The sequence below is a fragment of the Convolutriloba macropyga genome, chromosome 2 (assembly GCF_964194025.1).
Source record: "Convolutriloba macropyga chromosome 2, txConMacr16.3, whole genome shotgun sequence".
Classification (NCBI taxonomy): domain Eukaryota; kingdom Metazoa; phylum Xenacoelomorpha; order Acoela; family Convolutidae; genus Convolutriloba; species Convolutriloba macropyga.
In genome coordinates, this window is record NC_134469.1 from 85715582 (window position 1) to 85728719 (window position 13138).

At 37.4% G+C, this 13138-nt stretch overlaps 1 protein-coding gene across 1 annotated transcript in view; it reads left to right on the forward strand.

Moving 5' to 3' along the window:
- LOC142335529 (uncharacterized) overlaps positions 1 to 13138 on the forward strand; it is a 37863-nt gene that overhangs the window by 473 nt on the left and 24252 nt on the right. The window contains exons 2-3 of the mRNA XM_075384069.1: positions 117 to 309; positions 715 to 1011. Coding sequence (XP_075240184.1) covers positions 117 to 309; positions 715 to 1011 — 490 coding nt within the window. The remainder of the gene's footprint in view (positions 1 to 116; positions 310 to 714; positions 1012 to 13138) is intronic.

The window sequence follows — 13138 nt, forward strand, 5'->3', positions numbered from 1 at the left end:
TTTCTTTTCAAAGTGAATAAGCCAATTTTCACCAACTGTTAACTGTTAATATCGTTAACTTTAATATCGTGCACAAACGGAAAAGATCCCAATGTTGTTTGTTGATTGGGTTGCAGGAGAATGCACGTGACTGCAAGGGTTACAACAAATATGGAGTAGGTTATTACCCGGAGGCTATCAAGGAGTTAGACTGTGACAACTACCCCTCTGAGCCAGACAGCTCTAGTCTCCGGTGGTACTGGGTTAAAGAGACTCTCAACGGAGAGACCACTGACTGTCAAATTGAACACGACAGATTATCATTCACACGTCAGTTGAGTGCATTTTCATCAAGTCAATATAAATGCCGCCGAGTTGAAAATTTTAGACCAAACTTGAAGAAACAACTGCAGAGATAAAAAGCTGATTTTTTCTTGTTTTGCGAAACGACAATAACGGAGCAAAAGAAAACTAACATTCCAAATCTCTCTTACGTTTTTGAACCCGACGATACCAAAGCATTCTTTTGAATTTATTTGAATCCATGAATTTTCTATCTTTTTTCTGTTTTCTCCACTAAGGTAATGAAACTGAAGACAAACAACCAACCCTCCCCCCCCCCCCCACCTTCCCACCCACCAAGCGTTTCCCGACAGTTGCCATTACATAGCAAAATTACACCACATAAATTTAGAGTGTTGACGGAAGAGATCCAGAATTTGAACCATATTTCAGCGGCAAGTAAGCGATATCCGATCAAAATCAGGGGCTACGAAATTACAGTGTACTGTGAGTGGGGACAAAACGGGGCACCCACTCTAACCTACTTTGAACAGCAGGGGGGTGACCCTAGCTACGTGTTGTGGGGAGGGAGCATCTATAGCACTGAGCCGAAGTACTCTACCTCTCGTAGGGAATGGCAGCAGGCGAGGATTGAAGTGAACAGGTGTTTTGTGGCTCTGGACATCAAAGACATCTCTCACTCCACAATCACCTCTGGCTCCTCATATCCTGATAACTTTGAGTACATGTGTACGTTGGACTATGTCTCCTCTTGAATTTGGATTTATTCGGACCCTCCCTCGCCCCCATTCCGAGCTGACGATATAACTTTTACCCCCACCCCCTCCTCCCCCCCCCCCCCCTCGAGATGCACACATGTGCTATTTTGATAAAGTAACGTGCTTTCCGGACCTATTTTGGACGTTTTCAGACTTGCAAGCCTTCGCCAAGGTGGGGGGGGGGGGTAAAATCTTTAATTTACAACTCGGAAAAATGTGCTAAAAATGAGCAATTGAAGGGTTTGCCTTTTTTCTAGTTAACTGGTTAACTCTAATAACCACAATTAAGTGGCCGTAGCAGAAAAGATTCTTAATATACCTTAAACCAAATTTGCTCCAGGTTTCAAATAATCAGGCCTCGTCTGAGTATATGGAGGACCGTGTCAGGGGATTAGCGCATATCTGCGCATAATTGTGTAAGAAATGAGCTAAAAGTGCTGAAAGTTTGCAACAAAAGCACTGAATGAGTTGATATAATTATGCATGAGCGCTTTTCAGCTTATTTCTTGCGTAATTTTGAGCCTTTTTCAGTGCAAGCCTAACCATTTTTCAGCAGCTCTTTGCGCTTTTTTGACAAAAAGTTCCAGCTGTTCATAATTAAATTAGATGTTTAGTTTTTGAACTGGTGGCATGGTGGAAGAATTAGTGTTGTTTCAGACACAAGAGAATAAGGTTCTAAGCTCTTCAAGGGCAAAAGCAATATGCAAAAACGGCGCTGAAGAGAACTTAATTATTGAGATGCTTTTTGGTACAAGAAAACCAACAAGACGGCTCGTGGGAGAGTTTGAATAGCGCAATGTTCCAACGCACGTCCCAAGTTTCAACAAGTTCTCTTGTTTTCGAGAGGAAAATTTCTTTGGAATATCAGTATTGCGAAGCTAAAGTTGAAGCAATTATTCAGGAGCAACCTTGATTACAACTTTTTTTTGCCTTGATATGAAAACTGAAAAACTCAGAACCCGCGATTTTGCTTTTGAATTAGTTTTAACAGGTATAAAACCACATTCATTGTCAATCAATTTCCATTACTAAGCAGATTTTTAGACAGTTAGCAGGAGAAATTAGTCACGAAAATTGCTTATCTGAAGCAAACACATTAATTTACATTAACAAAGTGCAGCCACCAGTTTCTACTCAAGAAATAGCAAAGAGATTAAAAAAACGCTTTTTTTTCTCATAAAAATATTTATTCAGTTAAATTATGGCCGACTGATTATATGTGTACCAATCAAGCTTACTCCAGTAGAAAATTTATCTCACAAAACGCATTTTTTTGTTTCGGGATGGGGTATCTTTCCAATTATTTTTATTGTCCACACTCTTTATGTTATTGCCCACACTCTTAAGTTTACGTGAAAGAAAAAAAAACACAAAAAAGTACGAAGTTGAGGTTTTTGACGTTTTTCTGGCCGTAATACTGAACTTTTTCGTATAAAATTTAACCCCAGCTGCTGGATTCTCTAAATTGATTATGCAATCAACTGGACAAAGTATGCTTTACGTCAAGCAATATGAAATTTAGAGGATCGTTACTATGTCGAAAATGACCACTCTTTTTTTTTAGTTTTCTTTTGCTGATAACTGTCTTCTTTTGGTTAAATTTTGAATATGTAATCAATTGGGCTAGTATTAGATCTATAGAAAACTCAACTAACCTGAATAGTTGTTTTTTCACTAGTTACTGAATACATTTACCTTGACTTGAAAAAGAAAAACAGTTATTTTTGTTCTTTCCTCAAGCTGTTACCCATTCTCTGGTTATGGGATTGAGCATCCCTAAAATAAATATTTCCTTTGTTTTTGGTGTCATATTAAACATCCAAAATGTCGTGGAAATTTAACAATGTATTTTGTAAATATGAACAAAAAATTAAAAACTTTTCTAAAAATCTTTTCTGAAAACTTAAGCAACATCTCCACTTCCTAAGTTTTCTGAAGTTTTGTTTTGACTCAAATTAATTACGTGGACATGAGGCTGGTAGAAAGCTAAATTCGAAAAATTATTGGAACCATCAAGAACTATCAAGAATTTTATTTTTTAGATCTTTTGCTTAAAGAAAATATGTTTTTGCTTTTTCTTAATTTTTTGGTGCCCGGCATGCATGATTGGCACAGTATTTCACAGATTATTTTTTTAGTCACAATGTTTTTGATTTTTCCCTTAATTCAAAAAACTTTTCATTCATTATTTTTTAAAGTATAATCTTGCCTGTTATACAGATGTCTACAAAAAACTTTCAATTTTTTTTCAAGAAGCCGGAGAAACACCACGAAACTTGACAAACACATTTTAAACTGTATGATTGTTTCATCTTTCTCTAGAAAAAATGAATAAAGTTTCTTGTCCCTGTTTTCTAGTTCTTTATTGTACATTGTGTATCACAACCGTTAATCTAGATGCGTTTATTTGCAGATTTTAAAAATGGTAATACGATGCTACAAAGCACTTGAGGTTTTTAAGATTTTGAAGAAAAAGTATCTAGTAAAATATTTCTGTTCTCTTTTCTCGTTATAACCTCGGCGTCTGTTCAATTTTTCGATTAAATTCTCATAATTTTTTTCTGTTAAATCTATTCAACTAAAAAAGGTAGAAGTGTAAATTAGCCGCCATCTTGGGAAAAACCCGTGCAACGACGCTTTTCGTTTTTTGCTCAGTATTTTTGATGTTTGAAAACTTCTCTTTTGCGTAAAAAAAGGATTTTAAACAAATAAGCTTGAACCAATAGTGTTATAACTATACACTTTAATCAGATGTTTGTGCAAATACTTCAACATGTTTTAATATGCACATCAACAACCCAAATTTTTCTTCTTTTTTTCTCTTTTTTTTCATTTTTTTAAAAAAAAACTAGGTTTTTTCGAACCTATAATAAAATTTGTTGTTAATTAAGAGTAAATCAATTTTATCTAAGAGATACAAAGTTCTGATTGCCCTTTTTCTGCACGATGAGTTTAAAAAAATTTCAACAAAAAGTGTTGACTAAAGAAAAATTTTAGCCTCGCATTTTTAGTTCCCACACAGTAAAATTTTTGCAACAGTTAATTGACAGATTGAGCATACATACATTTTGAAGTGCGAGTTCGAAAGAAAAATTGTAGTAGTAGAACTGAAAACATCAGTTCCTAATAGTTGTCGACAATCAAAATTTCTATACTTTCAACTTTCCAATCTCTACATTCGATCTTCGTTTTGACTTTTCGAACCACTCGAATACGTCCGTTGGTAAGTCATTTTTGGTTATTTTGGTTATTTGGTTATTTTGCATGGTAGAGTTTTCGGTTATTTTGCATGGTAGAGTTTTGTTAAAAATGGTGCAAAGGCTGGTCATGTCCGCTAAAACTGATGACTTTTCAAAACGACGTTTCAAATTCAAAAGCTTTGCAAACTGAGAATTTTGATTTTCAGCTACAACTTAACACAATTGTTGTGCGTAGTTTTTTTAAGCTGTGATTGTAGGTATTTGGCGTATGTGCATCATATGAATTTCAAACTGATTTACTTTAGTTCTATTCCTGATTTCGAAATTATAATTATTTTCGACTTTATTTATTTTAGGTTTTAGTGGACTTACTAGATGATTTTGTTTGCTTTACGGTCGACATTGGCGAAAGGATTCTTAACGCCTTATTTACTGCTTGGTTTTCCTAAAACTTGGAACGTACTAAAATGTTTAGAGATCTTTTTCAATCCACAATTAGAATTAGAGCAATCTGTAGGCCATTGTTAGTTTGTTTTGTTTTTGGAGATTGTTGACAAAACGGTGCATTCGCAGGGCGATTGGGTTGAAGTTGGTTAAGAATTGAGTGGGGCCTGAAAGGTGAAACAGCGAGTTCGTCGAACTTGTCATTTAATTCGGTTATCTACCTCCCTTTATTGATTGCAATTTCCAAAGCTTGTTGGGTATAAATATCTCATTCAGCAGATTGCGTTAGATTTCTCCGTCGTGAACTGTAACGGCTGCTCTCCTTGTGTTTCACAAAGAAAGTTTTACACCGCCCAGTTCGTTCTGAGTGGTTACAAAATCTGTCCGGATACTTCGTTGATGCAGTTTGCTTTTGTAACTGTATATCCGCTCTGCTGTACTTACCGTTGCATTAACTAATTTGACTAACTTAGTTTAGGATTTTCACTCAATTGAACTGAGTCCACAGATCACAATACAGGATCTCTTTATGTTTACCAGTCCAATCGTTTTGATGAAACAAATCTAAGGCAAAAATATATGCCTAAGAAGTGTTATGAAAATTGGTTTCTAACTTAATCCTAGGTATGTGTGTGTGTGTGTGTTGCGATTTTCGCAGAGTACTCACGAATTGAAGACTGGAAATCAGGACACAGAAAATTGAATTCACTGCTCGAGACGTTTTCGATACAAGACACAATATTTGATATAGTATTGCTCAAGACAAATTTTCGTTATCAAGACAGTTTAATTTTAACAAATATACTGCTCAAGGGTTTGGTTTTAGCAAGACGCAGTAACAAATATACTGCTCAATACTATATTATTTCAGCAGTTTTATTGCTGAGTTTATTTGCTAGCTCGAGTTGCTAGGCTGACAAGACAATTGGAGTTGTTATGAGTTCTTATTTTTGTTCAATTTGTTAACAATTTTTCTGCTGACGGGGCATACGCGGCTGTTTTTGACTTGCTATACACAATTTCCTCGCTAGGGGGATGGATAATCCGGATAAAAATAGGATACAGTAATAGTTTTCGTCCTACGCAAGCTTAGCGAGCTCATCTCCAACATGAACAATTGCAAGGAAAACTTTTATAATTTGTGTCTTCCTCTTTTCATGAGAGCAATTGAGTTAATGATGAATGCCAGAGTCTGTCATAGAATTATTAAACTGGATCGCCCTTCGCTTTCTTGCGGGTTAGAACACATCGATCAAACGTCATGGTTCTTTGTTCGACAAAGGTTTCACTAGAAAATGAAACATTTCAGGGGTTTTCATTGCCTTTCAGTTTTTAAAAGCGCTACGTTTTTTGAACCTATAAAAGAATTTGTAGTTTTTGTAAATCAAAACTGTCCTCGCTGAGCCAAAAATTGATGTTTACGTTTAATGCCATGCAATTCAAACCAGCCTAACCAGATCAAACACTTTGTCACGTTGGCGATTTTAAAGTGATGATCTTTTGCGAAAAGAGCTGTTCAACCTTCCATGCCTAAGTGACGATAGGAAAATGTATGTTCCAAGCCATTTTTCAATAATTATATGCGGGAAGCAAGCAACAGCTTTGTGTTCGAAATTGGACAGTAGTCAGAGTTTTTTCTCTGACTTTTCAGAGCTTTTATTTGTTATTGCATGACAGAATGCTTGCAGTCAGAAGGCTCCATTTATCTAACGAAGAACAGTACGTGGGTTTTACTTGCTAAAAATTGACGATGACATGCTCAGAAAAGGTTTTAAGCTCTGGTGATATGCTCAGAAAATGTTTTAAGGCAAGCTGTCTAATATATTTGAATTATGAAGATTTCTATTTTGGCCTTTAGAAAATTTTTTTATCTTATTTAGCAAGGGGAAAAACCCTAGCTTTAGTAATACTTAAATTATTAATACTTTTTCTTGAAATACTCATAACAGTTAAAAACTGTTCTTCTCCATTCTTAACAAATGAAAAAATGATTAGGAAAATTGTGAGAGGACAAAATTAAATAAAAATTAACCGGCCACAGCATAGGGGTGGCTTGCCGCCTAATTGTCTTTATATTTTTGACTCAATGATCAAAATTTCGGCGCAGACAGGAGTGTTTAGTATATTAACAAGCAGTTTTCAAGATAAAGAAACAAATAACCATCGCTTGAGCAAATTCAGCCCCATTGTTGCTAGATGCAATTGGTCACACAGGTTGAGGTTCCAGGCGGTAATAAGGTATGTCCAGGCCAAAAGAACACACGACGGGGTAAAGTGCGTGCAAACTTATATGATCTGGAAACACGGAAAAGAGCATACAAGACTGGTTATGAGCGCCGAAAGGGCTCATCATTGCATGAAAGTCCGGACATGAACGCACGAAAATCTGGTGAACGCTCGAAAGTCTGGACATAGGCACTCGCCGTCTTGAACGGTCTGGTCACAGACACTTTCCGTTTGGGATCTCAAGCTAGGCAATGAACAAGCTGCAAAATGTGCGGCCATATCACTTTTCATTTGTTATGTTTTTTTTTGTTCATTTTGCTTTAGCTTTGAGATCAGGTCAGTTGTCTATCCCGGGTCGAGGATTACACCACCAGAAAATGGCGGGAAGAGTTAAAAGCGTGAAAGAAAGAGTTTTTATCGTCAGCTCACTGATGTTTAATCGTTGAAACAGATGAATATCGTTGAATATTTCTGAAAACAAATACAGCTTTGATTTAACGTTTGCTATAGTTGAAGCAATAGTAGAAACAACATAGTTTTCTCTTCGGTTTCAAAAATTTTCTCGAGGAATGTTTTAAACCGAAAGGTTTCATAGTGCTATTTGTTCTCAAATTTCCACTGAAGGTTCTCAACAAAATTAAAAGCATTCAGCTTTTTTTTCCTGAAAATTGCCGCCAAAACGAATTCTTCTGTTTTTATGGATAAAAAGAGTCATAATGCCCACGAACCAAATTTTGTGGATTTTTTATTGCTGGTATTGTAAGTTTTTTATACCACTGATATGCTCAGCAAATTTTGGTTTTTTAATGCAAGCTGTCTAATATATTTGATTTTGGAAGATTTTCATTTTGATTTTTTTCAGAAATCCTGATCGTATTTAGCGAGTGGAGTAGCCCTAGCCTTATTAACTCTTATTTTGCGCAAGAGAAACAACATAATGACAACAACAATTCAAACACAAATTAAATTTGACCCACAAATGACCCAATTCAATTCTTTATTACACGTAAGGACTTGTTTTTTTTTCATTCTGAACTCTTTCATGAAGAAATCATAACAATTAAAAACTCCGTTTACTTCTTCATTTTCAACAAATTAAATAATATTTGAAAATTATGAGAGGACGAAATTAAATAAAAATTAACCAGCCACAGCATATTGGTGAAATGCTGCCTAATTGTCTTAAAATTTTTGACACAATAATCAAAGTTACGGCGCAGACAGAGTTATTAGTATATTCACAAGCAGTTCTTAAGATAAAGAAACAATTCACCATCGTTTGAACAAGTTCAGCCCAAATGTTGCTAGATGCAATTGGTCACACAGGTTGAGGTTCCAGGCGGTAAGTCAGTTTGTCCGGGCCAAAAGAACACACGACGGGGGTAAAGTGCGTCCAAACTTACATAGTCTGAAAACACGGAAGAAAACATTAAAGACTGCTTTTGAACGAACGAAATGTCTGATGAACGTACGAACGTCTGGACATAAACGCATGAAAGACTGATGAACGCACGAATGTCTGGACATAGTCACTTTCCGTTTTGGACAGTCTGGACACAGACACTTTCTGTTTGGGATCTAAAGCTGGGCAATGAACAAGCTGTAAATTGTACGGCCATTTAACTTGTTATTTGTTACGTTGTTGCTTTTCATTTTGATCAAACTAAGAGTTCAGATCATATGCCTATCTCTGGTCCAGTCTTCCTTCGCCAAAAGTGAACAAAAAATGTGAAAAGTGGGAAAAAAGTTTTCACTGTCAGCTCACCGATGTTTAAATGTTGAAACAGCTGAATTACGTCGAATAAATCTAAAAACAGATTATGAGTGGAAATTTTGATTTAACGGTTGAACCAATAGTTGAGCCAAAGTTTAATATTCGATTTCGAAAATTTTCTCGAGGAAGGTTTTGACCTGAAATGTTTTATAGTCCTCAGTTCTCAAACTTGAAAGTTCTCAAAAATTTACGAGCCTTCAAATTTCTCGACTAAAATTTCACGTCAACGATGATTTATTTTGTCTTTTTGAAAAAAAACTGAGTCATGACGGCCACAACCCAGTTTTGTAGTTTTGTCTACGACCCTAATTTTTAGTTAATAGTCGGTTCTTTACGATTACTGTCAATGAAATGGTATTTAATTCAGTTTAAGAGTAAAATTACTTTGTAATAAAAGTAGCATCAATCGGTGTACCATTTATTCCACTTGTATCCTTAACATTATTTGAAACTGATGGTGATAGTAGTATATAATACCTACGTAAAGAAAGGGGGGTTATCATTCGACTCTTAACCATAGGATAATAGGTAGTGGCGGTTAAGTGGGAATAGGATAGGTGGGATAAAATCTTTCCGCCGCTCTATATTTCCCTTTCCTACTGAATCTTTCCATTTCGACTCTTTTATTTCCCCTCCCTTCCTTATTCTGCCGCCCTAGTTTCCCTTTAACTTTGCTTTCTGTCTCGCCGCTTGCTTTTGATTTCAAAACACTCAAACAAATTAAATTAAAACCAAATTTCACACTGCATGCAAAATCAATACTGGTTCAGTTTTGCGTGTCTCTCTCTGGGCCATTAAATTTAATTATGCAGTCTAATATCGCCTTGCAGTTTTACACACAGGGCCCTCTGACTCGCTTTCACTTGCTTCTTCTGCCTCAAAATTAATGAACGGATTATCGGGCGTAAAGTTTTCTTCGAAACTGGCATCGAAATCAACGATATCGCTACTTTCAATATCGGAATCATTTATATTCTGAGCGGCGACAAAACCGGGGTTTGGTGGTTGCCATGTGTTGGAGCTTTGGGTGGTGGTGGTATCTGGAGAGGGGTGTGGTACAACAAAACTGTTATCTCACTCTGGGCTCGAGCTCAAAAGTAAGTCGCTAAAATCGTCATAATCCCATTCCACATCGTCGTTATTCCAATCAATTTCATCGATAGCATAATCGCCAATTTCATAATGGCCAAACGGGAGGGTTTTTATGCCATCGGGTAGTATATAGCGCTTGTTGTCAAAAGCTGACAGACAAATATTGTTTGTAGTGACTGTCTGCAGCCTGTGGTGGTCGGAGACAATCCTGGTGTTCTCTGAGCGCAGGTGGTTTCCAGTGCTGAGAGTGTTTAAGAAGTCGACGTGGCGAAGATGTTGTTGTGCGGCCCTCGTAACCCCTTTTGCTGAAAGTTTTCGACAACCTAAAAGAAAGAAAGAAAGAAATGAGAAATATTAGGTGCTATTATGATTACTAACACCCTATGTCAATATAAAACGATTTAACACCTTCCAGATGTCTATTAACCAATGCGAATTTTTATACAACAACTAACAATTTTGTTTTATGAGAGAATAAACTTACTTTTTACTTTTTGACAGGATGGAGTACAGCTTCGGCTTCAAACAGATAAAGTCAGTAATATAGTCGCCGACGACTCTTTTGTTAGTGGTATCGTAAAGAAAGTGATTGGGTGGGTAATTTGAGAAATCAAAATGTCTTAATACTGACTGAGGCTTCTGCGATAACTCTGTATAAAAATCGTCACTTTTTATCGCATAAAGGAGACTATCTGTATCGCTGTAAAGAAGGCGACAGTTAAAGTTGGGGCGCATGACATTGTAATGGAATGAGTACATGTGGAATTTTGCGAGATCTAAGATAGTCGCTCCCACAATAGTGGGAGTGTTCCAATAAATGGACTTCGGTCGTGTGGTCAAGGCTGCTAAATTCTCCCCAAATATCATAAAGCGATCAAACTCAAATCTGTATATTATCCTTAGCGCATGCTCTGCATCTCGTGCAATTGTTATTTTATTTCTGCGTCTTTTGGATTCACAGTTTTTACCAAAACTGCATTATTCATCAGTTTATAAAAGTTCTCTTCAAACTTGTTTGACGCAACTTGCCGCTTTTCACTATTTAGTGTAATGTATGGCGATAGCCAGTTTTCTTGTCGAAATTGAAGCACTCTGTGAACCTTTCTGATTACAAAGCCGAGTTGGACATAGAGTTTCAGCAGTTTGTAGTGGACCACATATCTCTCTTTATCAAAGAACGTTTGCAGGAGTTTCTTTACTTTGGAAGATGGGAGATTGTACTGTTCTTTCAATTCGATCTGGTAATCGCTCAACCACTCGTCTTCAACCACGTTTTTTGTGGGCGCCAACGGAAAATCGCGGTGCTCATAATGAAGACTCGGCGGGTAAGAGAGATCGACCTCTACAAAGTATCCAGTGCTAGCGTCATCGGCGGTGTCCAAAATCTCTTAAATTTGAATCTCTGTGTTGAAAGTAAAGTGGGCAAGCGGTAGTTTCTCTAATTGCATTACGCCGCCATAAAGGTTATTAGCGTCGACACAGAAACCAAAACAGGATTCCTCTGTGCTGTCGTGGTTGGGAATATAGGAGTTATTTGCAGTGAAGCGCCGACTTTCAAAGACAGATGTGACTCCACCGCGAATTGCGGGTTCAATCATGTCCAAGTGTTCACGCTCAGTCAGTAACTCGACATTGGCTTTGCAGATTCTAAGTGATGCTTCCTTAGCCATATTGGGTAGGGTGAAGAAGTGCATACAGTCCAGTTTCTACGTATCGAACCTCAACTGTCGATGGAATTCGCAAACACATGCGAGTAGTGCACAGTCGAGCTTCAAGTATGAGTCATGATAATCCTGCAGTGTTCCACATTCCAGAATTTCCCACATCCTGCGTGCATGTTGTAAATTAGTCTCCGTTAACTTCACTGCCCCTCCGTCCAGAGTGTTACCCCACTTGCTCAGTGGTGGGAGACTGGTGTCATTGAACTTGGGCCGACCAGTCACATAAGAGTAATGGTAGTAGCCTTTCTGTTCAAGTAGCTGAAGGTTAGCATCAGATAATGTAGAAAACATTGCCCTTATTATTTCGAAGCGGTCATCGGGTAAAATTTCAACAAGTTTCTCTAAAGAACTGTTCATCATCATGAAGGAGTCTATGAACCGAAGATATTCGTAAACTTTCACTGTTTTTCCCTTTTCCGTTACGAAAGTGTCAATAAGCACACCAAATGTCATTGATATGTATTTTTCGTCGGTGGTTGGTATGACGCACATAAGAGTACCCTACTTTACCCCACTTGCTCAGTGGTGGGAGACTGGTGTCACTGAACTTGGACCGACCAGTCACATAAGAGTAAGGGTAGTAGCCTTTCTGTTTAAGTAGCTGAAGGTTAGCATCAGATAATGTAGAAAACATTGCCCTCATTATTTCGAAGCGGTCATCGGGTAAAATTTCAACAAGTTTCTCTAAAGAACTGTTCATCATCATGAAGGAATCTATGAACCGAAGATACTCGTAAACTTTCACTGTTTTTCCCTTTTCCGTTACGAAAGTGTCAATAAGCACACCAAATGTCATTGATATGTATGTTTCGTCGGTGGTTGGTATGACGCTGATGGTTGTGGTTGGCTCGCAGTTGTTCAGTGCCAAGCAAATGTGATGTAAGTCAAAATTCTGAATATTATGACCCACAACAGGGGTGAAATTGATAATTCGTCTCAAACGATTGCATTTCTCATGTGCCCATCCCAAGAATTTACCACTGTAGTGGCAATGGTCCAAGTCAATTGTGTTCTCTGGATCTTCCGTTTCTGAAAACGATTTTTCACAAATCCAGCAGTGCGTAGCGTTAGATTTTCCCAAGTTTCGTCTATCGCCTTTGAAGAAAGAGTGCTTCCTTTTCTGCTGATAAATATCTCTGGCTAGTTTGTGAAGCATTTTGACAAAATTTGTCATGCAAGCAGGAGAACTGTCTACATGATGAAAGATTGGCTTTGATGAGTGGTGATCTATCACTGTTAGCGCAAAGCCACACGGTTCATGTATCTCCTTGTCTTGTGTAAAGGCTTTATCACTTGGTGCCCTGCAAGTAAACACGGGTCGTAGGAAAGACTCGAAGTCAAAATAGATAACAAGAGGGAAAAACCACGTAGCAGCCAAGTTCGTGAACTTGTATGAGTTGTTCTCACTTTAAGGCATGTGAATGACAGCAGGTGCATTTTTGCAACAGTTAATGAGATGTAGGTTGTAACTTTCAAGTCCTTCTCGACAAATCCAAAAGCAGTTTTGACAATTGTTGTAAGAGAATCTATAATCAAGTTCTCGCACGTAGCAAACAACCTTCACAAGGTTTGTAATGAGGACGTAGTGATGACGGTCACAGTCGTACAGCAAAAGTAAATCCACTACAAAATGTGAACTAT